General features: G+C 37.6%; 1 protein-coding gene across 8 annotated transcripts in view; it reads right to left on the bottom strand.

The window, feature by feature from the left end:
* The window catches only part of CCSER2 (coiled-coil serine rich protein 2), a 54052-nt gene that overhangs the window by 28079 nt on the left and 4497 nt on the right, over positions 1 to 21476 (bottom strand). For all 8 annotated transcript variants that reach the window (XM_028729296.2, XM_028729298.2, XM_028729297.2 and 5 more), the window contains 5 exons: positions 14793 to 16247; positions 12124 to 12326; positions 3566 to 3656; positions 1769 to 1928; positions 1058 to 1247 (listed from right to left, as the gene is read on the bottom strand). In XM_028729296.2, the coding sequence (XP_028585129.2) occupies positions 1058 to 1247; positions 1769 to 1928; positions 3566 to 3656; positions 12124 to 12326; positions 14793 to 16200 (2052 nt within the window). In that variant the 5' untranslated portion in view covers positions 16201 to 16247. The remainder of the gene's footprint in view (positions 1 to 1057; positions 1248 to 1768; positions 1929 to 3565; positions 3657 to 12123; positions 12327 to 14792; positions 16248 to 21476) is intronic.

Raw genomic sequence — 21476 nt, 5'->3', positions numbered from 1 at the left:
TTTTGAATTATTATGCAGAAGAAAAACAATCCACACGCATGTGAATTAACACCATAGAAATATGAGCACTACAAATCTGGCTGAGAAGTGTTAGAACATTCACAACCATTATTTCATCTAAAGCAGGTGTAGGGAACCCTTGGCCCTCCAGATGTATAACTCCCATCAGCTCCAGAAAACATAGGCAATAGCCAGGGATGATGAGGGTCACACTTCAGCAACATCTGGAAGCTCAAAGGTTCCTCACATCTAATCTAACCCCCTATACAGAGGTTTATTTCCTCCCCGTGACAGAACCACATCACACATTCGGCAAAACATGTACTTCTGCTCCCCCTTGCATGAAGGGGAACTTATGAAGTGACCTTCAGTGACATAGGGCATTCTAACAGATTTTGCTTCACTTCCATGCGTCTGAGCACAATTACATCACAAACAGTGTTCGAACCTCCTATTGTTCTAGGCTCATTGGCAACAGGGAATTTCATTAGCACAAGTAGTTTCTGAGCACTGGGCACAGTACTGCGCTTACGATTTCAGGTTAAAACTGCAGAGTAGAAGAAAAGGAGGACCTTTTCTGCCTCCCCACTTCCAGCTACTCTCTGAAGACTGGAAATGAGACCCTCTTAAGAATATTAGGGGGGTGGGCAGGGGAAGGACTAGACTATGTGAAAAATGAACGTATTGTTTTAGCTGCATTTTCAGCTATGTATTCTTGTTATAAAAAGAGTGTGCCTAGATATTCCGTTGTTGCGCCCATAACCTAGGTTTAAGGTGCCATTTAGCTCCTAGCTTTCATTTTTCAGTTTCTAACACTGATCACAAATGAAGCAATTTAATTCAAATGAAATACGATTGCTCGCTATTTTTTTAAAAAAAACAACAACACCAAGCCACCCTAGTCTTTTACTTGATAATAAAGACTAGAATCAAAGGAGGGTGAGGTCAGTTGGTATGGTGGCATGTATGTACACACACACTTATTAGCATCAAGTACCGTAACACAAACTAGTGACAAGTGTCCCTTCAATTCCCATGTTGTTAAAAACTTGCTAACCTGATTAAATATTCTTTTCAATTTTAATAACTGAGTTTTCACAGATGTGCAGTCTTGAACCATATGCCGAAGGGTCATTTCATCCAGCATCACAGTGTTTGCCGGCAAACTTCTCAGAGGTGGGTACAAGCTTGGTGCTCCATATCCTTCAAGGTGACCGACAGGAGGAGAGTCAAAATAGTTGCAGCTCCTGAAAAGTGTTTTAGAAATGTTTTAATAGACAATCTTCTGATGTACTTCAGTAAGAGAAACATTCTGAAATCTTTAATACCAATCAAATATTACTACAGCTATCACTCCATCCTTAAATCAATCAATTATGCATAGGGCTCAAATAGTCTTGAAGAAAAAAGGATACCTTTGTTTTTCGACAGCATATGTACAGTATATGCAAGAAAAAGTAGCCTTTTCTACAATATAAACTGTAGACTACAAGCACTAAGTACTTTCAGTCAGCTTTAACCAAATGATTTCTGTTATCTCCTTAAACACCCTTTGCCAAAGAAGTTGTACATATTTACACCCCCACCACATGTGAACATAATTCTCTGTTTCCTCGCATCCCCTCCAACATAACACCAAATAATCCTTGTTTATTTGATTTAATCTGACTGGTGTTAAAAACCATCTCCAAACTAATTTATAATAATTTTCTTTTATTATATATAGTTTTAACAACAACAAAAAAAGAGTGAAAAGTAAGGGCCTTACCTGTTCAGATCATTTCTACTATGGGAACAATGGTCAGTATGACCAAGATGATAATGGTCTTGGGCATTCCATCGTTGTGGTGTCCTCTTCCACAACCCCTCCTTCTGCTGTCGAATATTTCTTTCTGGCCGCTCATAACGATTCATATTTTCACAATCCACTACATAGATAATAGAAACTATTTCAATATTCATCTAAATGGAAATATGATCACCCAGAAATGCAAAGTGGCTGCCAGATAAAACTCATTACTGATTTACAATGATGTACGGAAATAAGTACAGGAACTGATGTACAACAAATTTGTGTTATCAACTGCTACTGCTGCTAACTTGGTGCTTTTAATTATTTGTATAAAACTGTAATGAGACTTTAATTACTGTTGTTCATCAGTTCAACAGCAAAAGGCAGGATACATATGTTTTAAATAACTGCATCCACAAGGTCACATTACTACTTCAGTTAAGAAACTTATTGTTTCAATCACAAAGGACAAGAAGTAATCAAAACTTAAAACTGATGCTGACAGAATTCAGCAGTATTTTTTGTTGTAATGAGTAATTCCCTTGCCATCAGAATCCTAAGATTTAAGAGCAACCTTTAAAAGCAACAGAAACAGCATTTCATTTTATGGCAAGATAGATATATGAATATTTAAACAGAAAGCACAATACAAAACAGAAATACAAAAAAGTTTTAACATATACATTCTATCACATAATGAAAATGAGATTTCAGAGATCTCTCAGTTTGCACGAGCAACAACAACAGATTAGTCAGTGAAAGCTGCGACTGGCAGCTACTTACAAGCTATTAAAAGCCAAGTAAAAAATAATAATGAAAAATACTGCCAGGAAGGAAAAGTTTCAAGAAACCCTTTAGGCTTTTTACTTACCCAGACACTTTCTCTTCACATTGTCAGGCCTCGGCTACGAGAAGCTTTTCATAAAACTGAGCAGTCTTATTCCACTGCCTACTCAGACATAGTTTTGCATAAGACCGTGGTAAACAGGCCTTCCTTCCTGCTCATTCCCTGCTTGCGTATTGTTGGGAAAGGAGCCCAATTTGACCCTGTGATTTAGAACTACCGCCTTGCTCACTGAGTGAGAACATACTTGCTGCACTAGAACGGTTGCTATAAATAGAGGGCAAGTTCCCTCACAGACTCCAAAATGTAACAAGTAAAGTACAGCCCTATGAACTATTCTAACAAACTTATTTAATAAACTTTTTATGAAGAATCTAACAAGTTAAAGTAAGGTGCATTAAAACATTCAACACAATCGTATATTCTTCAGCAGGTATTAGAACTCCGTCTACATGTAACAGCTTTCACAACTTAATCCTAAGACAGCCAAAAGTATTTGTATAAAATCCTTACACTCTGGCTGAGCTTTTACACAAAAAAAGTATGTGATTATTTAAAAATCTCTTATATAGAATGCAATACAAAACACATCAAGAATTCTCCTTAAAAGTACTTTGAAAGCTGAAAGCCATGACACTAAGTAAAATTAGTGCTCATAAACTGTTTGAAAAAGGTTTTAAGGAAATGCTGTTTTCAGAACAGGATGCTTTAGAAGCTGTATTACAGTAGTAGGAGCAGCATTTTCCCCTGAATAAAGACATGAAGCTGAACACAGGGCTCAGTGTTGCTGATGGTACCTCTGTGGATGTTTCCCAAGTTCAGGAAATGACAGTCATAGTTGGCAAGGAAAGAGAGATGGGCAACCAAAGTAGCCAGGGTAAGAGAAGTTGCAATAAAGCATTTAAACATATTCAAATTATTTCACTAACCATTATCACAGGGTGCATCTTCAGGTAAGTCAACATCGAGCATAAGATCATCATCTTCAAGATCGCATGAATCAAGATTATTCAAAATATCCTACAAGAAAATAAAAAATACCTGCTACAAGATGTGCACATTTGTGTCTGTCTCTCCAGTTTAAACTATGTGCCTTTTGAAATAAACATTTCATTGACTCTCCAACTGTCTCACACATCAGAACACCAAAGTGAAATTACCATGCTCCAAGCCAAGGTGTGTCATCTTTTCAAGCTCCTGGAAGTACTAGGAGAACTAGCTTCCCTTCCCTTTCTTATAATGCACTAGTTTTATGGTGCTGAATCTTCCACATAAAAAATAGACAGGTTTAGAAACCAAGGCTAGAAAGGTATTAGACCTGCCTGCCTGAACAGCTGTAATGCTAGTCATGCAGAGGGACAGAAGAATCATTCCAATGGCTACAGCAGATCCATCTACAGATGTAAATTGCCAGATGCAGAGGGTAGGGGAAACTTCAGGGATAGCTAGGCCAGCTAGAACTGAGCAATCCCACAGGCCACTTTAATGGGTGGGTGCAGCTCTCCACCTGTCAGTCATCTGCCATCACCAGGCTGCGAAGGAAGATCCATACCGAAAGTGGGGCTTGCAAGGATCAGTTGCCCTCAGGAGTTCCTGGTCAGAAACTGCCTACTGCACTTGATCCTAGGGAGAGGGGGATTGCTGTCAGTGCCAATCTGTACTTTAAGGCATCCAACTGTTCCTTTGTAGCCACATTTGACATGATAGCAGATGTGGGGCAGGTGGGCATCACTCAGGGAAGAGAACCTTGTGGACAAAATTAGGATCCCTACAAGGTGGAGGTTCCCCCTGCCTGCTCAACATAATTTATTTTGGAAGTGATTTTTAAATATAGATAGTTACTGAGTAAACTTATACTTTTATCAATCTTAATAATAATTACTCTGTCATTAAAAACAGCACAAATATATCTGTCAAAAGAAACTGAGAGTCCCTGTATCTCAGTAAATACCTTGCAGTAAAAAAAATAACCCTAATCTAATTCTGATATTTAGCTGCCTCATCTCATTAAAATTAAGAAATTGAAACAACATGGGAAACAAAATGATAGAGAACAATATAAACTTAGAAACATTTAGGCAAAGCTCACTGGCCATGCCATAGTGTCAAGCTTAGTGATATCCTGCACTCAAATAAATGAAGGATTGGCAGACAAGGTTTTGTTCTCCCCATTGCCTTACAACCATTACCCTGAAACAAGTCAGAAAGTTACAGAAAAGTAAGGCTTGACTAGCAATCCCAACAGTGATATTCTCTCTTTCTCAAAAAGGAGGGGGGCAACTAGACTGATTTTGATATATAGAATTTTATGTTGTTATGTTTTGAGCTATCAGACTTAGAACATCATACAATTTAACTCCTACCCAGGTAACACAATTAGCACAATGTAATAGCATTCATACCTTTAAGAATGAAAAAAGGAAGATGATTAAGTGTAAAAATGCTCCACAACTTAGGCTTACTATTGCAGCTACCATAGAAACCATGTGGTAAGTCAGGGAGTCCTTCTAACCTTAATCAACTAGCTGTCCAATCAGGAAGCAGCAACCACTGACACTGCCTTAACATCTCCAGTCTCCCTGAAGCCAACTAAACAATCACATAGGTCAGTATGCCTGTTGTCATGGTGACAAAGAAGTGCTACTATTAGCATTTGAAGCCACCACCCCTCCATCATCTTATTGACTCAGGCAAGCAAGCAAAAAATAAAAAAAATAAAATAAAATAAAATAAAAAAAAATCCATGAAGTATTTGCTGAAGTAAATATTAAAGAATAATTTATTTGGACAAAAAAATGTCTCTTCCAATTTAACAAATTTAATTAATTTAGATGCAAACACCAAAAAATAGGGAGATTTAGCACACATTTGCTCTCCATGGTAGTTACGCATGTGCCAGATATTAGGTGTAAGATAGCTAGCCTATACAAATGTGAAGGCAATAACTAAGCACAACAATAATTCATCTGTAATAACAAGCATTCATATTGCTTGTAATGGTGTTATCAAAAATATTAGTACATGCTCCTTTTTAAAACAAATTAAAAGAATTCATTAGATTTCTATCCTCTGCACTAGAATGTGATTCCATTTCTTCAAGAAACTTTTTACTCTCCCCACCCATCCTACAAGAATGAGTGCATGAAGTTCAAAAAAAATTCTACACGTTTAGAACATACGGATAAAATGGTATGTCTCTAGCACACATGGAATTAAAATTAAAGGCATGGTTTTGCAAAGCTTCCCTGGTTCTTTTCAAAAACACTTGGGAAGGAGAACTTTCCACTGGCTTCTGCCCACAGAATGTGTACTGAAACCTCAACCTCCATCTCTACGTGTTTATACTAGTTCTGCATGGAGTGTGTGAACTGGGATGGTTTCTATCAATATGGTTACTTTTCACTAGCTTGTAAGATTTAAACATATAGGTCAGTGCCAACTGCAGCAGTATTACTCATTCCTAGGGTTCTCATCTACTTTGATTCCTCCCACATTTCTCTTTATAGGCTCATATTTGCTCAGCGTGGCAGGGCGTGCCTTCTACAACTCTCTATTTTATTTTGTTGCCAAAGGCAATCACAAAGCTTTGGTAAGTTTGGAAACAAAATGCAGACAAGTGTCTTACTGGTAAAGAAGTTTTGGTTTTGAACAGCAACAAACCAACACCATTACTCTGAAAAAAATCTGGAAAGCAGTCCCACATTCAAAATGAAAATATAGATAATCTAGAAGATTAAACAATGTTCGTTAGTATCTCTGTTTCGGAGTAATATAATCAAGCTCCTTAAAACCAAATCCGAGAATGAATGCATACATACCATATACTAGAGAAGATTAAAAAAAAAGAAAAATGAGGACAGCCATCCTGTGTATACTGTCTATGAGAAGAATGGAAAACAACACTTACAATGCTGTCTTTGTTTTACGTATTATAATACCTAAGGCCCAGGTTTAATGAACAGACTGAGATGACAAACATGCTCATAGATTATCTTAAAAAAAAAAAGCATTAGCATTACTGACTTAAAATGCACATTTACTACCACTACTAAGGGATATACTTAGTTCATAGCACACCCATTTCCTGAAATGCACAAAAATATACCAGGAATACAACTATAGTTTGATAACATCCTGTAAGGCAGGGACAGGCAGACTTTAGATCTTGCTTGGTATTTTCTTTAAAAATAACAAGAGACTAGAATTACTATGGTTCAAAGATACATCTTATATTATGAAATAAAAGACCACAAGTATGCCCTCCTAACAGTTAAGGCATACTAATCTGTGTTATGTGGTACTGAGTGTGTACCATTTCCTTGCTGGTGGGTAAAATCAATACAGCACATACGTATATACACACACACTAGATACATAAGGTGGAGTTCAATATAGTGGACTCAGCTAGACTGGTAAAGAAAAAGCAATTTATATGTGTTGCATATGTGATATAACATGGTGCCACCAGATGGCAATGTAGTGTCCCATTTTTCTCTACCTGTTTTCCCTGTTCAAATTTACACCACTTTAAACTGAAATACTTCTTTGATGTGTCTAGATCCAGACAGTGTTAAGGGGGGGTATGTAAGAGCAAAATGAAGTCTGCTTGTACAACAGGACTTCCTTTCCACCCCTTGTGTAACCCCACACCACCAAACGGGGGGGGGGGGGGGGCAGAAGAGTTTTAGGGAGTGTAAGGAGCACACAGGGAGAGGGGAGAAAGTCCCATTGCATTAGCAAACCTTGCTCCACCTATTCAAAACCTTAGCTGAATTGAACCCAGAAAGCTGGGAACAGAAACATGAACATGATCTACTTTAGGATATTAGCAAAACCAAAACTTGCTTCACAGCAAGATCACAGAAAGGAAATATTAAATTTTAAGTTCCTTTGAGCAGCATTTTAAAAAATATTAATACTACCAATACATTTGCTTATGCAAAGTAGCAGCTTATTACAAAACACTTAATAATCTGCTAATATAGAAGTATTAAAATTTGCATTATGGGAAGTATTCTCTACTTCTAAAATTAAATGGAAAACAAAGGTACTGAAAATGCAATTTGTTATATACAATGAGAGCAAAATATGCAGAGCAAATATTTAAATATGTAAATTCACAAAGTCAAGCAAAGAACACATAGTAAATTTACATGATTAAATTTCATGGTATGAAAAGCAAAACTAAATTAGTGAAGTCCTTTCAGTGGGCTAGCAGGGTAGAATGGTTTTAAATAAATAAAAAAATAAATAAATAAAATAATGACACCTTTAAAATAGTACAATAGCCGCAAATAGCTACTATCACCAGATATAAAATATAGGCAGGGTCATTTAAGTGGAACTAACACCATACTAATGATACTACTTTGTACCTGGTAAGTTTTTCAGTATTTTACTCATTGGAAAGCTATGGCAAACATGCTAACTTCTGTGCAAATAATTAGATATGTATAGCATAGACACTTTCACTATGGCAAATGAAAGTAGATACATTTACAGCTGCAGATATTTGCATTTAATACTGCATTTTATATTCAATTACATAAAGAATAAAGGAGGCACCATGAAAGCTGTCCACCTGACATGATTTGAAGGATGTTTAAACCATCAGCTTATGCTCTTATACTGCCATCTAGCCTCCATTCATGAAGTTACCAAGAAGTGCACTAGATATTCAGCACCAAAGAGAATTCAACCAACTTTACAGAGTTAGATTATATGTTTATTTTTAAGGGATTCTTCAAATGGAGAGAGCTACTATCTCATAAAATGACTAATGTACTGTAAACAGCTACCACCATTACAAAATTTGCACAATATCCTTGTTGACAGGCTGGTAAAATATGGGTTAGATGATCTAAGTCATGGGTGGATCCACAGCTGGTTGAACAACTGTACCCTGTGGGTGCTCATTAATGACTTTGTCAAGCTCAAGGAAGGCTTTCATTGGAATGGCATAGGGCTCTGCCTTAGGCCCTATGCTGTTTAACATTTTTACAAATGACTTGGTCAAAGTAGAGGGGAAGCTTATCAAATATGCAGCTTGCATTATCTTGGTTGGAACAATGGACCCAAACCAACATGATAAAAATTCAGCAGAGATAAAAATAAAATCCTGCATTTAGGTACCAAGAATCAAATACACAAATATAGGGAGGGAATAAACCTAGCTTTGCAACAGTACTTCGAAAAGATTTGTCTAAATTAGTCACAAGATAAAGCTGAACTAGCAGTTCAAAGAGGTTGGTAAAATAACAAATGCAATCTCCGGCAGCATTGACAGAAACACACACTATTCGATGCTAAGCAGACCAGATCTGAAGTACTATGCTCAGCTCTGGACACTGCCTTTTAAGGAGGACACTGACAACTGGCAGCATGTCCAGAGGAAGGTGACCAGGATGGTGAAGAATCTAGAAACTAAATCACATGAGGAACAGCTGGATATGTTTAGCTGGCGAGAAACAGGATGGTGATATTGTCATGCAGAAGGTAGAGCAGGCTGTTACTCTCTAGGACAAGACTAGAACTAAGATGTGGAAATGGAAACCAGGTTTCAGCTAAATAATGTAAAAAGAGCCTTGCTTGATCAGGCTGAAGGCCCACCTAGTCCAGCATCTCGTTCTCCTAGTGGCCAAACTGTTGCCTTTGGGGAGGTGGCAAGCAGCACCAGAGTGTAAACAGGACCATTAGAGAAACTTCCTAACAGTAAGAGCTGTTTGACAATGTAAGAGCAACCTCAGGAGGGGGTGGGCTCTACTTTAATGAAGATATTTAAGCAAAGGCTTAAATGGCTGCATTGAAGAGCCTGCACAAAGCAAGAGTTTGAACTAAATGAACTCCATGATCCGTTCCAAATCTATGATTAAATGCCTGCATTTTTTCAAGCAGTTTAACACATTTTGATTACAGATATTTACAAGCATCAGACAACTAAGCACAGCTTCAGGTAACATTACATAGGCTATTGCTTCTTACATGAAACTTCCAACTCAAACTGTAACCCCTTCCAAACCCATTTATATTTCATACTATGAACAAGAGTCAGTGATTGTGGTTTTACTACAAAAATCTACAGGTTTCACAAAAAGAAAAAGATACTCTCGAAGGAGATAAATACTTAAGCAATAGATTTATTCTCTTTGATCTCTACAAGAGGGAGTTTCAGCTGAACAAGAGCTCTAGGAATTTTACTCAGCCTTACAGAAATGTAGTTGTGGTTAGCCAAATAAAGACCTCCAGTTGCCTGGGAAACCAAACTAATCTTGCTAGACTCAATAATTTCAATATATACTTTCAAAGTGAAATATATTTTAGGCATAATGACTATCAAACAAATCTTGAAGGTACATTTATCTGAATTTCTCTCCTGCCTGATCTTCAGAGTTCAGAGCAGGTTACACATATATTTATAGTGCTAAAAATATAAAGATGATTTCAGATTTCTTTAAGTAAAGCAGCAGCAGCAAAACAGACTGGGAGACAGACTCTTAGAAAAGAAAAAGTGAAAGCACTGCTAAAAGAAGAACAGGGGGATTTATAGAGAAAATTAATTTCTTTTTGTCTGTCTTCAAGTACAGAATATTTTTCCCCTACATCATTATATTTGAAAGGTCTTTATCCAGAATTTGTCCCTCTGAAAAAATAAAAAGAATTTATACAGGCAACACATCTAGCAGTCTTTATAAGTAAACTAAATCAGAGTTTAACAATGTGGCTTAGTGAAATGAATTATATTAAAGTTGCAAGATATTTTTCACTTTTCACCAGGTATCATCTTTGCCAGTTTTGTTTTAAATACTTTCTTTGATGAATAGCCAAAGGCAGCTACAATGCAGCCCATCTGCAACTTCAAGCAGATCATTCAATTGCAGCTAGAAGCTCTCCTGCGGTAAGAGGAAACAAGCGCAGTGCCTTATGCAGCAGCTGTAACCACAGAATGCAAGGAGATAACCACTAAAAGGCAAATGCAGGAAGCAATTGGAAGTTGTGCAATTTTTCACAGCAGGATCTCAGAACACTGCTTTAGAAGAGCTATTCAGAGTTGCATTTACTTTTTCACTAAATTACAATTCTCAACTTAGGAAATCCAAATTCAGCACCCTATGTAAGTTATCCAAACTGAACAAAAGCACATTTTCTGGATTATGTAAAGCCATTCTGCTCTCTAGACTTTGAAGCCCACCTCCAGGCATGGGAAATTTTAGCATTTCTTCAGCTTCTGAAATATCAGCTGGCATTGCCCACACATATTTCAGCATATCCTTGCAGCAATAAGGGCTATTTAAAAAGTTTATTCTTCCTCAATTCTAAACCCAATGCCACATTCTACCTATCCCAACAACAGAAGCAACTGCTACTGTGGCAAGTGTTTCTTAATGGAAATAATTCTACAGTACCAGTTCTGACCCAAAGCTTTTATTTCTGTTTCATTTTCATGTAAATGAGGACCCTAGTTAAAGAGTTTGTTAAATGCAGACAACCATTCATGAAGATACAATATATCCTCTGCATCATATATTACTTTGCTATATTTATGAGTACATACTTCAGGTGACTAAACTATCAAGGCCTACCAGGGGAAAAGATGGGGTATAAATATATAGTAATAATAATGAAAACCTGCAGCTCTGATTCCAATTATTTCCAATATACAATTCCAGATTTTAAATTAACATGCTACTGTTCTATTGGTTATGACTTTAAAAACTGAATTTCAGCAAGGTAAGCCTGCAATTTACATGGGGGTTACATTCCAGGGATTTTGCCTAAAGCCAAAATTGCATGTAGTTAAAACATTGGTTTCAAGGGAGGGTGGGATTACCAAAGTCATTTTTCCAGGAACCCCAACCACCTTTTAAAAAAAACCAAAAACAAACCTGACACACCCATAAAGCCGAATGCACATTTGTTAAAAGCACACAAGTTGCAGGCTTACTGTATCAAATTGCAAGCAAGAACTTGTTTCTACATCATTTCATGATTTAAAGCAGATAGTCAGCAAAAAGAAAAAAGTCACTGTCCTCACATATAATTGTGATATTGGAATTGTGATAAATGTGATATTGGAAGACTTGGCGTTTGAGCATAATACAAAATATTGCAATGGTCTCATTTCACCTGCATCAGAAGTGTGTTGCCTATTTATAAAGGATGCCATACTCCCTTTAAGTTAAACTCTAATTAAATAAACACAAGCATTTTACCCCTTGTGTCACTGGGAGACTAAACAAGCCAAAGCTTGGTTCGTCATGTGCAAACCCAAATAAGAGCAGAAACCAAGGTCTATCAAATCAGAACAAGCTCAGGTTGTGCATAATGTCAAACTAGGAACAGGGGAGCAGCAAAGCATTCATCTTTGTTAAATTATAGTCTTAAAACAAGACTGCTTTAAGGTTGCAGGTGAACTAGGCTATTGTGAGCCTTGCAGAAAGTTAACTGCTTTTGAATACTACCCCAATAATAATAAACAAGTTATACTTACTATACTATTCATTTCTGAAGAATCATAACTTCCACATGGATGGACACTTCCAATGGGCTCCAACCCTTCTTCATCCCACATATAGGTTCCATCGGAGCTATCAGATGGAGAAAGCTCAAAGGAAGAGCCAGCTCTGTAGTCCATGTCAGAGGAAATCACATTGCTCCCAGCAGGATGTTTTGAACTTTCACTCTTGTCATCTACTATTTAAATAAAAGCAAAAGAAAGAAGTTAACATTATACACAAACTCTCAAAATTTGCAATTTACATGCTACATTACCAACATGCAGTTATCAAAAGTCGCCTCAGTTTCTCTCTCTGTAAAGGTAAAGGGACCCCTTACCGTTAGGTCCAGTCGCGGACAACTCTGGGGTTGCAGTGCTCATCTCGCTTTACTGGCTGAGGGAGCCAGCATACAGCTTCCGGATCATGTGGCCAGAATGACTAAGCTGCTTCTAGTGAACCAGAGCAGCACACAAAAATGCTGTTTATCTTCCCGCCGGAGCAGTACCTATTTACTTGCACTTTGATGTGCTTTTGAACTGCTAGGTTCGCAGGAGCAGGGACCGAGCAACAGGAGCTCACCCCATTGAGGGGATTCGAACCGCCGACCTTCTGATCAGCAAGCCCTAGGCTCTATGGTTTAGACCACAGCGCCACCCACATGCCTTCTCTCTCTGTACTATTTCTAAAAAGTAAATATTCTAATGCAAATAGTTTAAGAGTTTTGTAAAGCAGGTCAGCCAGCAATGTTGCAAACATATTCAAGAATGGCAAGCTCACAATACTTTGTAACTTAACTTAGCTACATAGTTCTTTCCTGTTGATATTATTAATGATTACTATTTTTATTTTCATTAACCTTCACCCCAATATTTCAGGATGGGTTACAACAATTAAAACACAATATTAACATTGGATGCTGAGAAAGTGGACCTATTCATGAGTTCCAGTAAGAATTGGCAGATTAGCAAATACTGTTCTGTTGTTCAGAACCTCCTCTCAAACTAGATGGAACCTCATGTTGCAAACATTTTATATGTTCCACTGGAGTAAGCAGAAGTCAATTGTCTCCCCTTTTCAAATTTCAACCAAAGAGAAGAAACAGGACTCTGTCCTTGAATCTTGACCCTTGCTGTTGTTGGAATAAAAATACAGATTACCTCTTATATTTTGATCACAACTACAAGCATTCCATCTGTCAACACTTTCTAAGAAATTGTTCAATTTATAAAGCAAATATACCCAAACCTACTGATATTAATTTACTTCTATGTGTACATGCTTAGGATCACAGCTCAACTCATAGTTTGACAGTGTTTTATAGTATAAACTATTTTTCTTTTGGTGCAAAACATGGCTAAGAGAACATGAGGCAAGACTTTAACTTTCTAAAATTAGCCCTTCCAGAACAGACATAACTGATAAAGGGTGGTATATAAATCAAATAAATAAATAAATAAATAAATAAATAACAATGATAGCTTGCCATAGTTTCTTCTGCCACAAATGTTAGACTGTTGCACCTAAACTGCTTCTTATAAAGTACTAAGCACTATGTCACAGTTTAAAGCACTAATAAACTCCATAGACTTCAGTAGGTACAAGCTAGGCATTTGCTTTTTACTCTTCCATCAAATTAAAGAGGACTTAAAACTATGGTCAAATTTGGCTAGATCAGGCACATTATTTTAACGCAGAATTTGCATCTGCACACTGTCCACCAGCATGATGGCACTAAGAATCCAGGAAGATGAATAGCAATCAATGGTAGAACAGCTTCATAGTTACCTTGTTTGAGGAGATGTACAAATTACTGTATTTTTCGCCCTATAGGACGCACCTTTTCCCCTCCAAAAATGAAGGGGAAATGTATGTGGGTCCTATGGGGCGAATGCAGGCTTCAGGAAGCTATCTGTAAGCCTTGGGAGCCCCGCGCAACTTCCCACCGGGCTCCCAAGGCTTGCGGACAGCAGCCTACAGGCCAAAACCCAGGGAGCGCAGCGGAGCGCGCCCCGGGCTTCGGGCAGATATCCGCAAGCCTTGGGAGCCCGGCGCGACTTCCCGCCGGTCTCCCCAGGCTTGCGGATAGCAGCCTGCTTCCCGAAGCAGATAGCAGCCTGTTCTGGGGGCTGGGGTCGGGGGAAGCTTGGGCTTCCCCCGACCCAGCCCCGCGCCTGGGGAGGAAATTATTATTTTTTCTTTATTCCCCCCCCCCTCAAAAAAAAAAACTAGGTGCGCCCTATGGGCCGGTGCACCCTATAGGGCGAAAAATACAGTAGCTGCTTGGTAGTACCATTAGGACAATTAAAAATAGTTTTGTAATAGAGCCAAGTTTCTTAGTGTCATTGTATATAGAACTAGTTAATAATGTGTTTGTGGACAAAACACACTGGGTAAAACTTCCTCCAGAGCACCTAAGTCCAAGAAATAACTTGTTTTTTACTCTAAAACTGGCTGTGCATGTATCCTACTCTTTAAACATACATAGAAAAACTAATAAAATTTTGAACAATCAATAAAACCTATTGGTAGACTTCTTCACATATTTGTTATTTATAATCTAACCAAAAAAATTAATGCACACTATTAGGTGACAAAATAATAGTGGCAATACTGTAAGAGCTTAGGTTCCAATTTTCAAAGAAAAAACATAACATATATTTACCAGACACACGTATATTCAGCCATTCATCAGAATTACAGTTGGATCTTTCACTTTTCTTAAGAGACAAAATCTGATCTAGCGGTATTCCATTGCCATGCTCCAGCTCTTGAACAGAAACCACTTCTTCTTGAATTGTTATTGGTCGGTTGGGATCTTCTAGATCTATGAAGTCATCACTAAAGTCTTCGCTCAGATCATTTTTCTCAGAAGAGGACAAGGAAGATATAGATATTTCATCAACATCGCCATCCATGCTAATAATTTTATCTACATTATTATGTACAGTTTCTCCATCTTCAGTTCTTTCACTGTTTGGCATTCCTTTTGCATCAACTCCTCCACTGCTATTTGTTGAAATCAAGTCCTCCTCTGTGCAGTTTTCGGTATCTTTACTTGTGCTGCCATCCACAGGGATCTTTCTCCCCAAATGTTGGTTGCTAGGCTTCAATAAAGATGGACGGGCTGTTCTAAATCTGAGAGAAGGTGCATCCCCAGAGCCATTGGATAGTGATTGTTTTTTCAAACCAGGGGGAGCTAAAGCAGCATATGATCTAGAAAACCCATATCTTAATGGTTCGTTGCCATTGGGCATATCCAACTGCCGTGCACTTCTTGATAATAGATTTGACCTCTGAGATGCTCTAATAGTTAAGTGTTGGTTTTGATAAGGCCTTGTAAGATCCACAGCTCTGTTAAAAGAGTGTGACCTAGTTAGGGTCGCAGGGGGCAAGATAGAGCTTTGAATGGAATGTGAAAAGCTTTGTGACCTAACCATTTTTTCACAAGATTTATCATTGTCAGTCAATTTTGCCAGACTCTCCCCTGAGCTGCTCCTGGTGGCAGTAGAATTACCTCTATTCCTCTGCAAGCCTATAGTTGAACGGTTCCCACAAATTCCATTCAAGTGTGATTTTGGAGCATGAAGTCCAGAAAATGAAGTTCTGCCTAACAAGGAACTTTTACTGTACTTAGCAGAACTAGACAGCCCAGGCAAAGCCTTTTGGTTTAATTCTTCAGTAGGTGACACAAACATGCTGTTTTGCTTAGCTAGTTTTGACAAGGTGTTGCTTGAACCCACCCTGAGCACTTCTTTACCAACTGCTCCTTCAGACTGAGGGCACTTTTCAGAATCTGTCAGCCTTTCATTGGAATTATGACTAGAGTCAGATTCACTGCTGACCTGATCACCCAGTTGGTATTTATTTGATTTTCGCCAGTTAAAAGAGAAGGAAGACATACGAATAGTGCCATTGTGCTTGCCAAACTTTTTGTCAACGCTCCGAGTATTCCCTGATAAATTAACAGCTGTCCCATTTGGGATGGTCTGTAGCATATTTCCAGCAGGTTTTGTTCCATACTTTGGTAACCTGGAAACCAATGATGTCCTGATATGACTTTTCTCTTCCATTAGCTATAGCCCTTCCATGAGATATTGTCCTTTAACATTACTTGACTCTAGAAAGAGAAGGAAAGAGAAAAAGATGAAAATGTTAACTGCACAACCTTGATTATAGTGTATACACAGTGTATTATATAAATCTGACCTGACATCCTTAAAGGAGCAACTATCTGTTTACTGAAACGACTCAAATACATTTACAATGAATAGAATCTTCTTACACAGGAACAAGTATTTCAGAAAGAGACCCTTGTAAATCTGCCAAATGCAATTTTACCACAGTTACGCTAGAAAAGGGGAGAAGACAGAGGGGACAAGCTGAAATTGCAGAGTTATGAGAAGCTTAAAGAGAAGGTGCGAGACTGGTTACATTACTTTCAAATAAGAGAGGTTTATAACCAAGATAAAAAAATTGGTTTCCAGGTGGAAAAGTCAAAATTAGAAACAGAATTGTTAGAACCCAATGCTAAGATATTATCAAGAATGTACAATTTGCTGTTGAAATGGAACACTTAGGAAGAAACGGTAAAATCTGCTATGATTAAATGGGCACAAGATATAGGACATAATATTATGTTTGCTGATTGGGAGCAGTTGTGGACCACTGGGATTAAATTTACGGCATGTAATGCCCTAAGAGAGAATATTATGAAAATGATGTATAGGTGGTACATGACCCCAGTCAAGCTTGCAAAAATTTATCATTTGCCTGATAATAAATGTTGGAAATGTAAAGAAACTGAAGGTACATTCTTTCACCTTTGGTGGACGTGCCCAAGGATTAAGGCCTTCTGGGAGATGATTTATAATGAAATGAAAAAGGTATTTAAATACACTTTCCTGAAGAAACCAGAGGCCTTTCTCCTGGGCATAGTTGGCCAATTGGTGCCAAAGAAGGATAGAACTTTCTTTATGTACGCTACATCAGCAGCAAGAATACTCATCGCAAAGCATTGGAAGACACAAGACTTACCCACTCTGGAAGAATGGCAGATGCAAGTAATGGACTACATGGAAATGGCGGAAATGACTGGCAGAATCCGAGATCAGGGAGAAGAGTCGGTGGAAGAAGACTGGAGGAAATTTAAAATTTACTTACAGAAACATTGTAAAATTTTTGAATGTTGATGACATTGAAATGAAATGAAGGGGTTCTAGCAACAAGGTAAAATGTAAGATTGGATTGATAATAGATGAAAATTCGAAGTTATAGTATGTGAGGAAAAATAATTAAGGATAAATTAATAGGATATGAATTTGCTGAACCAATTTTTTAAAAAGGGATACAAAAAAGGGAGGCGTGAGGAAGTCAGGAAAATAAGTTAATCAAAGATGAGAAATTAAAAAAGAGGGATTTTTGTTTTTTGTGTATTTTTTTTCCTCTTTCTTCTTTTTCTTCTCTAGGTTAAACGTTTGTATTTTTGTATTTTGCAACCTTGTACTTTTGTGTTTTTATATTTTTCTTGTGTTTGTATTCTTATTTTTTCTTCTGTTTGTTGTTCTGGAATTTTTATTGTTAAACTTAATAAAATATTATTAAAAAAGAAAAGAAAAGGGGAGAAGACAGATGTAGGAACTAGTTCATGGATATAATAAAGTTGGCAAAGGGTGATGATCTGGGGATAAATCTGAAGTAAACATAGGAGGTTTCATCAAAATGCATCATATATCCAACTTCTTCATAAGTCATCCTGTGGGCTGCTGCCAATACAAATCATTGACTACGAAATCTTTCTAAATGTCACCTCAATACACTTTTAATATCAAGTGTTGTCACCAAGTAAGCACTGCTACCTGCTCAAGAGTCCACACTGATGCATGTAGCTGTTATCTCAAGATTATATTTTGTATTTCCAAGAACTCCACAGCAACAGTTACAATTTATCCACACAATATCTAAGCTGTTGAGAGCACAGGCAGAAAGATAGAAACACTTTCATTAAATGGAAGCCAAACATTGCGCAGGATCAGCTGTTCCATTTGAAAGAGAATAAAGGCATTCCTGTGAATACTAGCCCAGAACATGGTGGCAACACTGATCTAATCTACCAATATTCTTGTAAAGTATTAATTCCATATACCGGTATTGAAAATGGCTTGAAACTGTGGAAGGAACTGTGGCACCCACCCTGTTGAATGGCCTCCCATCAATTGTCAATGAGATGGGTAATAACCTTCAGGAGACATCTGAAGGCAGCCCTGGTTAAGGAATCTTTTTAAGGTATAATGTTTTTACTGTGTACGCAAATGGGTAAAATACTATAGGTTTTCAGTGAGCATGTCATGAGAAGCTTGGGTACCATACTTGATAAGTTTTTAACTACTGTTTGTAATTGCAAAACTAAGGAGACAACAAAATGGAAGAATTTTATTCTTAAGAATTCCAATCATGTTAACATGCACGCATAAAATTTCACTTTTGGACTTTGAATTCTACACTTTTTTATTTGTGTACACAAGAGCTCAGGGCTTACTATGAATGGTAACATAATTACTGTTGTGTGTACCAAAATTACACATACATCAAGTATAATAAAATAAAACTGCCCTAGCAAGTAGCTTGGGCTGCTCCATGCTTGAGGCACTGCCAGCATTTTTTGCATCTGAAACAGCTAAATGCTATCCTTCAAATCTAATAAGTAGAAACTCCTTATACTGGTAACTTGCTACCTTTGACTTCATTTCAGTTAGATTAGTAAGTAATTTTTGAACTAGAAATGGGTCATCCAAAGCTCTATAAATCCTTATCAGCTTTGATCATAAGCTCTTATAGCAAGTGTACAAAAATCAACTGCCACAGGAAAACATTTATAACCAAAGCAGATAATAGGTATCCAATAACCTTGATGCATTGCTTTATGCATTCCATTATACTTTAAAAATCTAAATATTAAAGAAGGCTATGGTTTACAAATAGCTTACAGTAACAACTGAACAGTCAAATCAATTGCCATCCAATGTATGTACTCTAGTTTCCAGCTAGTTATGACCTACATTCCTTCGTGAGAAATGTAGGTCACATGAAAAAGCCATATTTTCAATGTAGCACTGTAAAAACTGATATAGGCAAGGTACATTCATCTCTTCCAATCAGCAAGACAGTAACTCTTTCTCCATCCTGCCACAGTCAGTTACCTATGCTGGGTGCACCTCAAATATAGTTTGGGAAGGAAAGATGCAGTCACCATACCAGAGCCAGCACTTGGAGATCTTTCAAACTTATCAGAATGGAATGTTTACTCACCCTTAGCCACCAGGTGTGTAAATAATTCCAAATACGCTGTTGACCAAAATTAACCATCTAAATTAAAAATCACTATTATGATTGCCTGGGAAGTTGGTCCCATACAAATATAATCTGGCTAAGTTTTATGTCTGTTTGTTTTTATTTTGATTGATAAAGAAACAAACAATAATTAAGTGAAGCTTTAACACCCCTATCCTTCACTAATGTACTCTCTCTTGTGCTTATTCAAGTAGTAGTGTTTCCATTGTTAAAGCACTCTGATAACATACTTGAACATAGAGGGGGAATAGATTGTTTTTAAAAAGTGAATCATTATTTTTGTGCTATGAGGCATATGTAATTCTGAGATCAATATATTACAGTGTGTAATGTGTTACTGATACATATTTTACAATGGAACATAGGAAACAAGTCTATTGGCTATTCCACAATCCTTTGCTAAGGAGAAACACAAAGAAAAACTAAAGAATGTTTGCAGCATTCTGTAATCAAGTCGGGTACAATAACTACAATATTGTTTGCTGCTGACGCCTGCACGGTAAGTTTAATTATGAGGTGGGGAAAAGTGTTCCAGCATTAGCTAAACCCAATTAGTCTTTGCTAGAATGCAACCCAGAGACAGAACACTTCCTTTTTTTTAATGGACTACTGAATCCTAGCACTTATAATCTGACACATGTAAACATCCACTTGCTTGGTGATCTCCGATGATCATCAACAAAAACAGTCAACATCTGTGATGAAGAACAACAGTTGACCAGGCAGGGAATCTTTATAAATTTATACTGAATCTAGCAGTGTAAGATTGGAATTATTAAAAAATATGAATTAACCAGCACCTTCACTGACCAAATTCAATAGGTTAGGTTTATTGAATACAACTGAACCAACTATGTCTACTAAACATTTTGGATAAAACAATCTGGCCAATATTTAGCATCTTTAGATACTGTTAATTTAGATGGGAGAGTCTGGCAACTGCTGAAATCCTCCAGCAGCAGGCATAAATCCATTTAACTTTAGTTGGATCATGCTCTATGTTTATAGACATTGGGAGTTGTCCCCCACCATTATACAGGCACTACCAATAAGCCTGTGAGAAAGTGATTTTACAACTTTCACTGGCATTCACAAGAGCAGAGTAGCCCTTAACTTTTGTACATTGTTTGTTTGCCTAAGTTTATAGACTGAATGCTGATAAGATGGTGGTAGTGTGGCCAGGCAGCTCAATTCCAGGACTTGGTGAAACAGCTTGTTCTGGATGAGGTAGTACTCCTCCTGTAGTGGCATGTATGTAGCTTTGGGGCACACCTTAACCCCATGTTGTCAATGGGGGCTCAGGGGGCCTTGAAGTACCTATTTCCAGATGTGGCTCACTCAGCAGCTAAAGCTGTTCCTGAACTGATGGTTTGGCATGAGTGCCATATACTCTGGTGACCTCATACTTGGATTACTGCAACTCTAAGTGGGGTTGACCATGAAAATGGTCCAGAAGCTGTAGCAAGCGTAGAATGCTGCTGCTTGGTTATTAACTGGGAAAGTAAGATGGGAGCATAGAACAATGCTCTTAAAATCATTGTAATAGCTGCCTGTGGGCTGCTAGGCCTTAACGACTTGGAGTCTAAATATCTGCTGGAGCACCTCCTTGATACAAAACAACTCAATCAACAAAAAGCAGGGGGTTCTGCTTGTGGCTCCCCACTAAAAATCATAGCTCAGGACATACAACAGGGCATTTTTCACAGTGGCACCCTGACTTGAAACACCCTTTTCCCAGAATTGTTTCTCCTATGTCCTTTGAAGACAGTCTTGGATTTTAATATTTCAAATTTGGGAGATACATAAGCACTTAAATATATATGAAGGGTTCATCAGAACAACAGCCAAGAACCCAATGGTTTGTAATGTTTTATATTAGCATTTTTCCAAATGTAACCCTGAACTGAACAGGTTAATCATATTATGTTCAGAAAATTGAGACACTCAGTCACTAACCATCAAGCAGGTAAGCTTCCAGACAGAATCAGTTACTTCTCAT

Source organism: Podarcis muralis, chromosome 6, assembly GCF_964188315.1.
Source record: "Podarcis muralis chromosome 6, rPodMur119.hap1.1, whole genome shotgun sequence".
Lineage (NCBI taxonomy): Eukaryota > Metazoa > Chordata > Lepidosauria > Squamata > Lacertidae > Podarcis > Podarcis muralis.
Note: the sequence above shows the minus strand (reverse complement) of the source record. Positions and strands in the feature narration are given on the sequence as shown.